The following is a 12,863-nucleotide window of genomic DNA, read 5'->3' on the forward strand; positions in this document are numbered from 1 at the left end:
GTGTCTAAGAATTTGCATTTCTGTCAAGTTTCCAGGTGATACTGATGCTGCTGGTTCCAGGACCATCCTTTGAGAACCATTGGTCTAGGCTGCTGGGTGGGCAAAAAGCATCGTATCCATAGTAAGCATACGGTAGACACTCAGATGGAGTTGTTATTACTCTGCTCCATATCTTGGTAGCCCCAATATTTACTCTCTTCTGCCTCCAGATTACTAGCACAGTTTGGCTGAGATTCAGGGGGAAAAAAGGTTGCATTCCTTTTTCTTCTCTTCCATATGTACCAACCTCCTGCCATTAACACTCCTTCTTATTTAAAAGCCTTTTCATAGTTTGCATTATTATGTTAAATAATTTAATACTTTCTAATTTCTGAGCATAAAGCTAAAACGCATACGAGATAGCTACTTAAAGTGGGAGAAGGGGTGAAGGGACAGAAGATCACCCCCTCCCTCTGCATTTGCAGCTCTGCATGTAGGCATAGGTTTGTGCTTCAGACCATGCATCCTGGAGGGGATCAGTATCTCCCTCGCTGAAGGGCTCTACACACGTAATGTGCAAAGTTGGAGCAAAATGCACTGATGATAAACATCTCTACCTCGCCCCCTCCCTGCCAAATAAAACGAGTGGGTGGGGGAAATCCCGAGAGAGCGTTTTCTGGGGAGGGTCCCGCCCACCCCTGCCAAGACCGCGTCGGGGGTGGCGCGCCGCCCCGCCTCTACTCCGCAGCCGGCTCTCTGCAATGCCAAAACGCAGCAGCAGAGCCCTCCAGACCTCTCCTGGGGGACCGCGCGGTGCAACCAACCCTAAAAACGTGGCCGCGCGACGCCCCCTCAGCCCTCCGGGCTTCCCATTGGCCCGTTGCTGTTGTCACTCGCTGCTTGCCTCGCCTTCCCCCTCGCGGGCGGAGGCAGCGGGCGGGGTAGGTTGCGCGCTCGCCGCTGGCTCGGGCCGCGGTCGCGGCTTTGCAGCAAGCGGCGCGGCGGGCGGGGAGCCGGGCGCGCGGCCGGGGAGGGGGCCGGGCGCGCTGCGGGCTCCGCGGCCGGCCCGTGCGGGGCGGGGGCCGGCGGCAGGGCCGGGGGGGGCGGGCCGCAGCCCGCGCCGAGGGCGGCCGCCGAAGACCTGCCCGGCCGGCTGCCCGGTGCCCTGCCTCGCCCAGCAGTCCGGCCCGCCGGGAGGGATGCGCCGTGCCGCCCAGCTCCCCTCCGCCCTGCCCGCGCCCTGGAGCAGAAAGTTTGGGGGGCCGGGGGCTGTCTTCCTCCTCCCGCTCCAGTGACTGCCCAAGGACTCCTGCTGCCCAGCCTCGACTGTGACCTGCCTCCGCTCCCCAGGTCGGAATGAACTATTCCAGGCTGTAACCGACGCTCCGTGTCCTCGCCCCTCCCTCACCCTCCTTTAAAAAGATTTATTTTTTAATTCAAGAAATTGTGACCCGCCGACTCCCCCCTCCTCCTTACTAATTTAGACCCCGGGCCTCGTTTTCTGAGTGTAAGAGGGGGTGCGGTCTCTCCCAAGACGGCGCGCTGGAAGGACAGATTCCCCTTGCCGACCCACATACACCATGAAGAGGTGCAAATCGGACGAGCTGCAGCAACAGCAGGGCGAGGAGGATGGAGCTGGGCTGGAAGATGCCGCTGGCCACCTGGCGGGCGCGGACCTCCGGCCTGGGGAGGCCACGGGTGCTAACTCGGCAGGCGGGCCAACTTCAGATGCGGGCGCTGCCGCGGCGCCCAACCCGGGGCCCCGAAGCAAGCCTCCTGATTTAAAGGTGAGCGCAGACCATCCCCTGGCAAGCCCAGCCGGCGACTTAGCTTTCCTCGCCCCACGCAGAAAAGTGCTTTCACGGGATGAAAGTGATGGGGAAGCCAGGCAAAGGTCAGAGAGGATGTTCGGCCAGAACCCTGGGCTGGACGTCAGGTAGCGTTTGTGCCTCCGTCTTTCAGCTCCGTTTCAGGCCTCTGTGTTCCTCATTATTCAGCAGACCGTTCTAGTGACTCACCCACACGAGATTGTTTGAATAATGTGTGTGAAGTGCTGTTCGCAGACAAAGGGCTGGAGAAATCCAAGATGCTAACTAAAAAGTTGACATCACTTTCCCTCCTGTAAGATGGCAGGGGAAGAAAATTGCCGCGTGGGAGGCCAAGCAGAGGACCATTCATTTCCTTTGCTGAATTAATTTCCTCCTTGTGGGATCTTCCTGGATGAAGCTCAGTTTGTCCATCTGTGAAAGGGGAGTGTGGAGTTCTTGCCGTTAGGTGGAGCCAGAGGTTAAGCTAGTGCTTGGAGATCCCTGCCTGCCTGCTGAACCAACCCCCAGGGTGGAGAACTGACAGGTGGCCAAGCGGTGCTTGGGCTGGTTTGGGGCACACATGCTGAGCCGGCAGTTAGAACCAGAATCCGAAAGAGCCGGTCACATGCAGCTGGGAGTCCTTTATTTTCCGGCCTGCGGTTGCCGAGACAATTATCGAGCTGTGTTGAATATGTCTCTATATTAATTAAAACGTAATGCACCTTTGCTGGAGCTGCCCCGGGGACTGCAGGCTCAGGATTTGCAAGCCGGCTCACCACGGGGCTGAGCAAGATGTCAGCCCGAGGAAGGAACTTAGATGCCTTGGAGATTGATGCCTCCAGGGAGATATTCTCCAGAGGGGGTGCAAGGTCTGGGCTAGGGGAGCCAAAGGACTCCATTATGTTAAATAAAGCCTGTATCCTATGGCAGCAACCACTAAGGAGCTTACCAGAATAAGCCAATGACATTCCTCGTTTGGCCTGAGCGGCTCAGAGTCAGGAAGTCAGAGCGCAGGTGAGTGTGCTCTTACCTGTGTGTGTTACCTGTCTGTGTGCCTTGGGGAGGGGTAGGAAGGGACACAGCTGGCTCTGTGTGTGTACTTCAGAAAAACTGTGGTATTTACGTGAGTGTGACCTCTGGGGCTGCGGCTGCCCTTTTCGGAGGTTGGGGGCAAGCCTTATGTCTAAAGCTGAGCTCCACTGGAGAGGCCCTGCACGGGAGGCTTGTGCTTTTAGTCAGGCCCAAGGCGTCCTTGGTGCCTGTCCCAGCTGTCACCTCTGAGCCCACCCTGTGTGGTCAAGAGGTGCGGTTCCTATTGTCAGTGAGATGATGAACGGCCATGGGTGCCCTTAAGGTGGATGTGGGAAGGAGGGGAGCCTTCCGCTGCACACTTGAGCCTCATTCCGGGCCCATCCGAGATGAGTCTGGCCAGCAAACCCCGATTGCATGGCCAGATGGGACCCTTGCCCTGAGTTGATGAGAAGCTGCCTTGGGCACTCCCCCACTCTCCAGCTCGGGGCAGCAGTGGAGACTGCCAGCTCTATTCATTCCCCTCGGTTGCCTACACGAGCGAAGGTGGGCTGCTGCTGGTGTGGGGGTTGTGGTGTCTTTGTCTCTGTAGATAATGCTGCCTTAAGAAGCTCGTTCATCTCCACCCTCCTATATCATCTCTCTCTCTTCTTCATCCTTTTTTTTTTTGGCGACATCCTCACTGTGGTTAGGGCAGACTCAGCAGCAGCTCCGCACCTGATATTAACTGCTGAACTTCCCTGAAGCAGAATTGAGATTCGATGTGAGAACAGGAGCCTCACCGCCCCCCTCAACACATATCCCTGAGGTAGATCACAGCCATGTGGACCCAGGCTGGCAACAAGGAGGAAAAAACATAGCTGCTCTCTGCTCAGTGGGAGCATGGGGAGACAAGCAGGGCCTTTTCCTGTTTATCTCTGTCTGCTTTATCAAAACATGTTTACAAGGTGGGGACTTTGGAAACCAGATAGGAACTTGGGGGCCATTGGAATTTGATTTGCTGGGTGATTGCAGGCAAATCACTCAACTTTTCTGAGCCTTTTTCTGGGAAAAAGGAAGAGGAATATTGAAGTGTGTCCAAACTTGGTTTACAGGGCTGGAAAAGTTGTTTACCAACGGTGGCATGGTTTTCCAATGATGGAAAAATTCCATGCCTGGCTCTAGCACTGGGTAGAAGCAGGCTTGTTTTAGATTTGCTGGTGGTACCGGAAAGGGGCAAGTTTCATTTTTTTTGTAACCCACCCCCCCCACCCCGACACCTGTGTTTGGCCTAGGAAGATCAGCAGGTCTGGTTTTGTTTTCATTTTAAACTTGGGAGATAGGGACTTTGGGTCCCTTGGTCCCGCTTCTGTTTTCTTGTGACAACTCCAGGCATTGTGGTAGATGAAGTGCATTGGAGGAAATCTTCTTGAGAAAGGGGCAAAAAAATAAGAAGCTTTGTCTGAACTACCTCCAGTGGCAATTGGGGCAGGGGGATTTTAGTCTTTGCCAGAGAGATCTGAATGCCCCAACTAGTGGTTGCCACAGGTTTCAGGGGCTCCTTTGGCCTCTCTCCACGGTCCTTCAGTGTTGTGGAGTGTATTACTCTGCCCTGTAAATTTCTGGGTCTGGGATCCGGGATTATGGGGTGGGAGGGCCAGTGAAAAGAAGGAAAAATAGTTACACAGCAATCTTAAAGGAGCAATTGTATAATTGTTACTGAGAAATCACCTGAAAAGGGACATTGCCTCACAGGAGGCTCATGCGGGTACTTGGGGGCCTTCTTCCCTGCTCCACACACTTGATGTGATACCTCCTGCAACAGGAACCCCCAGTCCAGAGTCCCATTGCCCAGCCCCCTGTGGCCTGGAAGTCCTATTTAACCACCTCGGTTCATGTCTTGATTCATTTGTCCTCATCATGTGCTGCTACCACATTCCCTGCTAGTTGGGAGGACAGACCAGGATAGCTGGTAATGGAGAGAGTTGGCAGACCCAAAGTACACTGGAATACTCTAGCAAGAAAACCCAGCTCCAGTGAGAATGGGAGTAGGGAGGAGCTCGGGGGAAGCTACAGAGAGGGACACGGAGCACGCATTCCTGTTAACAATACAGCATGTGGTAGCTGTTGCTGAGGCCTGGGATGAGTGGCTAAGCATAAGAGTCAGCTGGTTCTGTCCCTGAGTTCTAGAAGCCTCAAGGCAAGGAGGAAATCACCAGCCTCAGCACCTCTCCCACCCCTTCTGCAGCCAGAAGAATCGAGCCCTTCCTGAAAGGAAGACTCTGGGTATGCTGGCCGGAGGCCTTCCCCTGATGTTCTTTTCCCCTCAGAAAAGCCCCTGTGAGCAATTTCCCCAGGGATTTCTGGGCACTATTCATATTTTTCCCAGAAGAGAAAAGGGGGTGCCCTGAGGTCCATTACTACAGTCCTGGTTCGAACTGCTTTTGACTCAAGACTCATGTGGGTTCCAGCTTATGTTCTCTCATTCACACCATGCCCTGGCCTTCCTGCCTGATCACAGTGAAGATGAGAAAAGGCAAGGAGAAGCCAAATAGCTGGGGGGAAGTCCCAGCCGGAGACTGTGGGAGACCACCTTTCCTGGCGAGCATGGGCACGTGAGCCCCTCGCAAATGGCCCATGTTCCTTCAGCACTCCTGTAGAGAGTCCCTGGGGAAGGGGTCAGGAGTCAACAGATACTGAACAACTTCAGTGGGAAAGGCACTGTTCTAAGCTGTGAAATAGGACATGTATGGAAAAGTGTCTGAAAACATGTATAGTTTACAACAGCAAAACAGACACCCCATCTACCTACCACCCAAGTCAAGAAAGAGAACATTGACATTCCCAAAAGCCCTGCTTCTTTTTCTGTTTGACTTTTTTTTTTAAGTAGGCTCTACACCCAACGTGGGGCTTGAACTCACCACCCCAAAATTAAGAGTCGCGTGCTTTACCGACTGAGGCAGGCAGGCACCCCTTATTTGTTTTTGTGTTTGTGTGTGTGTGTGTATGTTTTTAAGACCATGGCTCTTGATCAAATTGATGGGTTTCAGTGTCTCCACTTCTTCAGTGGAGGAGAAGACAAGCTACTTCATGGGAATGTGGGTGGGATGAAGGAGTGTGTGTGCTCTGGGACTCTAGTGGAGGGTTCTGGTGGTAGAGTGGACCCTCTGTGGCCTTCTCCTAGTTCTGCTTTAGAGGTGATATGTTCAGGCTTGACGAGAGGCTAGAATAGATTTCCTCAGGGAAGTAGGATTGCTGTAGACCGCGGATCAGGGGAAGGGGAAATTCGTTCTTTGGCAACAGGTGGTATGTTGGCCTTCCAGGTAAGCTCCCGCTCAAACAGGACAAAATACTTGCGAGAAAATCATCCATCAGAGGACACATAGGTTTAAGGGTGCTTTGAGCAACATTCGATGGAGTTGATCAGAAGAGATGGGCTGAGAGCAAGATATTTTTTAAAAGATTTTATTTATTTATTTATTTGAGAGAGAGAGAGAGCATGTGTGGATGGAGGAGCAGAGGGAGAGGGACAAGCAGACTCTGTGCTGAGCAGGGAGCTTGACGTGGGGCTCGATCGCACAACCCTGAGATCATGACCTGAGCTGAAATTAAGACTGAGCCACCCAGGCGCCCCTAGAGCAAGATATTAGAGAGAGAATAGGATGTTAATGGCCAAATAAGAGAGGGGCCTTCTAAATGGGGGCAGTGGGATAGCAAGTGCTGGGGGCTTTGTGGGTCCAGGGTCCTTCTTGACTAGAACGCGGTTGTTGTCCCAGCCCTGTAAATAGTCAGGGATAGCTGAGGGGCAGCAGGAATGTTGAGGTTGCCTGGTATTTACCCCACCTGCACCTAATGTGTGGAGGGCAGGGGATCCTGAGGCCCAAGGCTGCTCCACTCCCACCCCCTCTTGCCTTTGGTAATTTTCGGAGCGGCCCTGTTTGTGGGCTCCGGAGGAATTGGTGACCGATGGGAAAGCATGTGGCAAAGGCAGCTGTCTGTTCCCCTGCCACATCTCGGGTTCTAGATGAATTCGCAGCTGCCCTCGTGGTTCTAGTGGGAACTGTCTTGCAGGCTCAGTATTTACAGAATGTGCTTCTTTTTGTGTATCTAACCATCCCTAGCAGCCAATCCCATGAACAGCACTGTCTCCCTCTCCCTCAAAAAGGAATTGAAACATCAGATAAGACCTGAATTTTGGGTATAAATTAATAAAAAAAAAAGTGTGAGTATCAGGAGCTGGGGAAAAAAAAGCTCAGGTGGCGTCTTAGTGGTAGTTTTGGAAGCCAACTCAAAATTCCTCTCTGTTTTCATCTCTCCTCTAAGAAATGGCCTCTCCCTTTGAAATCCTCACAGACCAGGAGGGTGCGTTCTTAGGAGGAGGCCAGGACTGGACAGTGTCCACCTTTATCAGCCAAACACTTAAACCTCTCTCCATGTTAAGAAGTTAGAACAAAGCGGTTGAAGGATGGCAGGTATGTTTTGTGGTTGTGTGAGAAAAGCAGTATTTGACTTTACAAATCAAGTGGCTAAAGGCTTCCTTATTCCAGCCCAGTTAACTGAGTCATGTCCACCCTGGAAAACAAAGCTGGCTTGTGAGCCCATGAGCCCTGACCCAAGCTGTGTGTGCAATCGCCGGGTAATATTAGGGACACGAAGATATAGATGATGTAACTTAACTCCTGCTCTCCGTTCACTCATATTCTCATTGAGGATTCTGTCCATAAGCCGGTGAAAAGTTGGGTAACAGTTTGAGAGAGCACTAGGAAACACGTCACAAGGCACATGATTAGTTGCAAGGTGAGTGGTGCAGATAATGAGCTCTCTGGAGCTCAGAGCAGGGCCGTGAGACCTGGTCGGGGATGGCTTCATGGAGGGGGCAGGCAGGGAAGGGTGGGGAGGACCACAGGAGGTACACAGGTAACTTTTTAAATCTTCTGTGCTGGTATATGTTGAGTCAGTTCTGCCTAGAGACCCAGGGGATGTGGCCACCTTCCCAGACTTGCACTGGCACCAGGCAGAATTCTCTAAGTGATAAAGGAGGGAGGAATTAAAATAAAATTGAGAATGGGGAAGTCCTTTTTGCCCCTGGGTTGAGATCTGTTTTTTTAAGTGTCCGCTGTGATACTGGGGAAGAAAAAATGATTGGAAAAATCTTTCATCACTGTGTTTCTAACAGAAACCCCAGACAGGCCTGAGCACTGGCAGCTCCTCACCCCTCTCCATCATCATCCTCGTGGGTGCCAGACCTCGGGTCAGGGTTCCTCTCCCACTCCAGCCCCAGGCTCCCCACCCAAAGCTTCTTAAGGACAACTGGAGACTTCCGCAATCCACTTTGTATCCCGAGAGTAGGACTCTGTGGGTTTTGACAGCGATTAGCTCTCTAATGCTGGCCCTGTTTCCATAGAGACCCTATAAATAGAGGAACGTTGGCGACCTAGGCTTGCTAAGGCTCATGGTGACCCAGTCACCCCACTGAACCCTCACAGCCGACGCTGTGGTGGGGCAGAGGGAGTTCCGAACCCAGGTGGGAGGAAGGGACGTGTGGTGAGCTGTCAGGTTGGGGTAATTAGCTATAGGTTAGCATGACTTGTTAAGAGCCTCGCAGCTTTTCCGGGAGTTAAGAACACAGGGACCTGTAGGAATCAGAAGCCGCTTTTGGCTATTTTTAACCAGATGGTGCCGAAGACGCTGTACCCCAAAGCATTTCACTTCTGGCCTCATGCAGCTGCGTTGGCAGATTTTGGAGCACACTTCCCCTTTGGGGGACCCACACCCAGGGAGAAAACGGATGAAGCCTAACTGTTTAGAGACCACAGCCTTCTCAGGAAGGATCTTTCAGAAATCATCCAATTCACCCTTTCTTCCTGAGAGGATGATGGCACCCCAAGGACAGGGGGTCCTTCTCTGCCCGGGGGAGGGGACAGCAAATGCCCTGGCCTTCCCCTCCCCGGGCTTCGGCACCCGCCCCAGGAAGCCGTCCTTTCTGGCTAAGTCCTAGCTTCCGGGCAGCTCCGGGACAGTTTTCCCACATTCTGATACATCAGGAGAGCTCTGTTTATGTCTCACCCCTAACTCTGAAACATCTCAGCTCTCTTCTAATACATGGCTTCGTTTGGCCACCAAAATGGTTTCTGGCAGCTGGGGAAAAGCAAAAGTCAGTGTGGAAAAGCAAGTGACATTTAGTAGCTGGAACCTGTTAGTCAGAGCAGGCGGCGCTTTCTGCTGCGTTGGTGGCCAAGTCCCCTGAAGCCAGTCACCATGGTTTTCCTCATTTCCAAAACTTGTGGCTGGTTATGTGTACGGGCTGAGTTGGTGGTGGTGTTTGTTTTTTTTTTTTGAACACTTACTTACCATGTTATGTCAAAACTCCTCAACTGACACCTCCCTGCAGAAGCAGCACAGCCCCTGTGTCCCCCAGCTTTCCGGCCTTGCACTTTGTGAGGGGAACCCCTTCATTTGGAGCAACACCCCCACCCCATTATTTCTTTACTTCTTTTTTGTTCTTTCCCCTCCTGCCCACTGCAGACTTTAGCAGGCTCCCCAGTGCTGCTGGGGCAAAGGTCCTGTGGTCATCCAGCCGCCATCCGTGGCTTTCCTTCACCTGCAGAACAGATGGGGAAGGTGTGAACTGAAGGTTCAGTTGGTTAAAGCCCTCACCCGCATCCTACAATGTAGCATGGGCACATCAACCACAACAGTTGGCAGGGCCCATCTCCCCCTGGCCCAGGTGTTTTGGGTTTGTCTTAAACCTGCCCGTGAGGGGCGCCTGGGTGGCTCAGTTGGTTAAGCCACTGCCTTCGGCTCAGGTCATGATCCTGGAGTCCCGGGATCAAGTCCCGCATCGGGCTCCCTGCTCCGCGGGGAGTCTGCTTCTCCCTCTGACCCTCCCCCTTCTCATGCTCTATCTCATTCTCTCTCTCAAATAAATAAATAAAATCTTTAAAAAAAAAAAAAAAAAAAAACCTGCCCGTGAGACTGTTCTGGGATGTCTGTAAATACTGCGTCTGCTTTAGTCTTGGAACCAGTGTGTGAGCCAGTGAAGGTAAATTAGACCGGAGGTCGGAGGCTTGTCTGTGTAACTGGGATGAGCCACTGCACTGTGCTGCACCTCAGTTTTTTTATCTGCAAAACGGAGACGCTGATACTAGTCCCGCTCTCCCTCCTGAGATGAGGCTCTAGCATCGGGTTAGAATGCCCGCGTAAATTGGAAAGCGCTTTGAAAAATGCTGTATGGTTTTAAAATAAACTGACCAAGGATTTTAGGATTCGAGGCAACAGGACAGACGGTGGCTGCTGGCCACCGCACCTCTGCCTGTTGCCCGGGGCCCGGGGCGGGGGTGGGGGTGGGGGGGGGGAAGAAATGGCTCTGAGCTCTGGGGAACTCTGGTGAAGTCTTTTGAGGGGAACCGAGCAGATCTAGAAGATGGGCCTCGGAGTTGGAGAAGCTAGGTCAGAAGTGGTCGGGAGCGGACAAAGAGACCTGGAATGGAATACTAGAAGAACGATGTGTAATATGGAATGTGACGGTTTGGCAGGAGCAGCTGGGCCAATGCCAGAGCCAGCTGGCCCCATCCGTGATGCCTGGGGGGAGGGCTGGCATCAGCTTGGGCCCGAGGAGGAAGGCGTGTCCTGGCCGTCCCTGGTCTGGAGGCCACAGGATCTGGTCATTTGCAGGTTGATGGCAGAGTGCGCTCCCCAGTTCGTCCGCCCTGCACAGGTTGGCTCTGCCCGGAGCAGGTGCAGGTGGGCCTCCTGGCCCTGCCTCAGGCTGGCCCTGCGGGGATGGCTCCTCCCACGGGGGAGCCTGGCGCGGCGCAACCTGACGGCGCCAGGGCTACTCCGGAATTAAATTCTCGAGGAGGAGCGGTGGTAGCCTTCATCTCCTCATCGAAATGTAGAAGTGTTTCTACTGTTGCTTTTATCAGTGTCTGGGAAAATCAAGTAAGATAACGTGAGAAGGAAAAACACCTTGAAAACCGTAAACCGTGAGTCCATGGTGAGTTGCACTGAGGTGACATATCTGGTCTGTAAATGCGTGAAGGAAGGGCCCTGCCTACTTTGAGGATGGTGGTGGGGAGACTCAAATGAGGCCAAAAATGGAAATCCTAAACTTCTACACAAATCCATGGTAGTATAGTTACTGACACCCAGATGTCGGCACGGCTGCCCCACAAACAACCCAGAGGGGTAAAGATGCAGAAGGAGCTGGGTCATCTCCTTCAGATCTAAACGCAGGGTTTTTTCTTGCTTTCTGCACGGTCTAAGGTTTTCTTTTTTTTTTTTTTTTTTTAAGATTTTGTTTACTTATTTGAGAGAGAGAGAAAGAAAAAGATCATGAACGGGGGTGGGGGGGGGAAAGGAGAGAGGGAGAAGCAGGCTTCCTGCTGAGCAGGGAGCCTGATGCGGGGCTCGATCCCAGGACTCCGAGATCATGACCTGAGCCGAAGGCAGACGCTTAACCCACGGAGCCATCCAGGTGCCCGGTCTAAGGTTTTCTGCTCTGTGAGCTTGTTTCTAGAAAAAAAAGAAAATTCAGTCCATGTAACTCCTTTAACTTTTTTTTTTTAAGATTTTATTTACTTATTTGAAAGAGAGCAGAGAGAGCACGAGTAGGGGGGCGTGGCAGAGGGAGAGGGAGAAGCAGGCTCCCAGCCGAGCAGAGAGCCCGACGTGGGGCTCGATCCCAGGACCCCGGGATCATGACCCGAGCCGAAGTAATGACTGAGCCACCCAGGTGCCCCATACTTTTGTTTTTTTAAAGATTTTTAAAATTTATGTATTTGAGAGAGAGAGAGAGAGCACAAGCAGGGGGAGTGGCCGAGGGAGAGGGAGAAGCAGACTCCCCGCTGAGCAGGGACCCCAATGCGGGACTCCATCCCAGGACCCCGGGATCATGACCCGAGCCGGAGGCAGATGCTCAATCAACTGAGCCACCCAGGTGCCTCTTGAACTGTTTTTCAAAAATGAGTTTGTCTCATGAGATTATGGGTTGTTCCTCACAAAGACCTGCTGTGGCTCCCTGAGCCCCAAACGGCCGGGTTCTGAGTTTCCCTCTTAGGAGTTACCGAGTGTGGGTTCTCACCTGCTCCCGCACATCCCAGTCCCCACTTTGGCTCCGAAGCTCTCTGTCTGGGCCTCGGCCTGGCCAAATCAGTCAGCCCCCTGACAGATGCTGTCTGGAATTAGACCGCACGCTGTCTCGCCCTGGCCTGAGCCGTTCTGCCTGTGGGAGCAGCAGAGCTGCGGGGGAAGGCTGGGGCCAGGGCAGCGCTGGGCTCCGTGGCCTAAGTGGTTTGTTCCAATCTAGAAACCACATTCTAAAGAAGTGGTCACATTACTGACTGTGCTACAAGGCATGCCCACAGAAGTAAAGTTTATTATTTATTTTTTATGTTTACCGGTTTATTATAAAAGGTATTATAAAGGATACAGATGACTAGCCAGATGGAGAGGTACCTGGGACGAAGTGTGGAAGGGTCCTGAGGGCAGGAGCTTCTATTCTGATGGAATGAGGGTGCACCACCCTCCCGGCATGGGGATGTGTTCACCAACCTGGAAGTTCCAGTAAAGGTTATTTTATTGCTAACTATATCAGAAATGAGACTCAGTCTGCAGAGCCTGTGGCTCTTGATCTCAGGGTTGTGAGTTCGAGCCCCACGTTGGGTGTAGAGATTGCTTGAAAATAATTGAATTTTTTTAAAAAAAGGAATCAGATTGGCTACAAGTAACAGAAAGTCGTACTGGAGTTCTGTAGACAAAAATAGGTTTATTTATTTCATGCAGCCAGAATCCCAAGATAGGCATTCACAACTGCGTTGGTGGCACCATGGGGCCATCACATTCCCAAGCCTGTGTCTTGTGGCTCTCGTGTGTGCGTGCAGCCCTTCATCATCATGCCAGTCATCTTGTGTTTGCAAGATGGCTGCTGCAGGTCCAGACATTACGTCTACATTCCAGACAGAAAGAAGTAGGAAGGGCGAGGATCTTTATCAGGAAAGCAAGTGTTGCTAGAAACTCTCACCTTGCTTTTCATTGGCTAAAGCTGTCATGTGGCTACTCCTAGCTGCA

At 52.5% G+C, this 12,863-nt stretch overlaps 1 protein-coding gene across 7 annotated transcripts in view; it reads left to right on the plus strand.

Annotated features, from left to right (window-relative positions):
• Window positions 1-1,113: 1,113 nt before the first annotated feature.
• The window catches only part of TMCC2 (transmembrane and coiled-coil domain family 2), a 38,757-nt gene continuing 27,007 nt past the window's right edge, over window positions 1,114-12,863 (plus strand). Inside the window, exons 1-3 of one of the 7 annotated variants that reach the window (XM_036123876.2) lie at window positions 1,645-1,766; window positions 2,718-2,801; window positions 7,119-7,267. Coding sequence is in view for 3 of the 7 variants with exons in the window: in XM_078078300.1 (XP_077934426.1) it covers window positions 1,560-1,766 (207 nt within the window). In the remaining 4 variants the exon portion in view is untranslated. Of the gene's footprint in view, window positions 1,767-2,717; window positions 2,802-7,118; window positions 7,268-12,863 lie in introns of all 7 variants that reach the window. The other 6 variants (XM_036123877.2, XM_078078300.1, XM_036123875.2 and 3 more) reach the window with 6 other exon arrangements.

Source organism: Halichoerus grypus, chromosome 7, assembly GCF_964656455.1.
Source record: "Halichoerus grypus chromosome 7, mHalGry1.hap1.1, whole genome shotgun sequence".
NCBI classification, from domain to species: Eukaryota; Metazoa; Chordata; class Mammalia; order Carnivora; family Phocidae; genus Halichoerus; species Halichoerus grypus.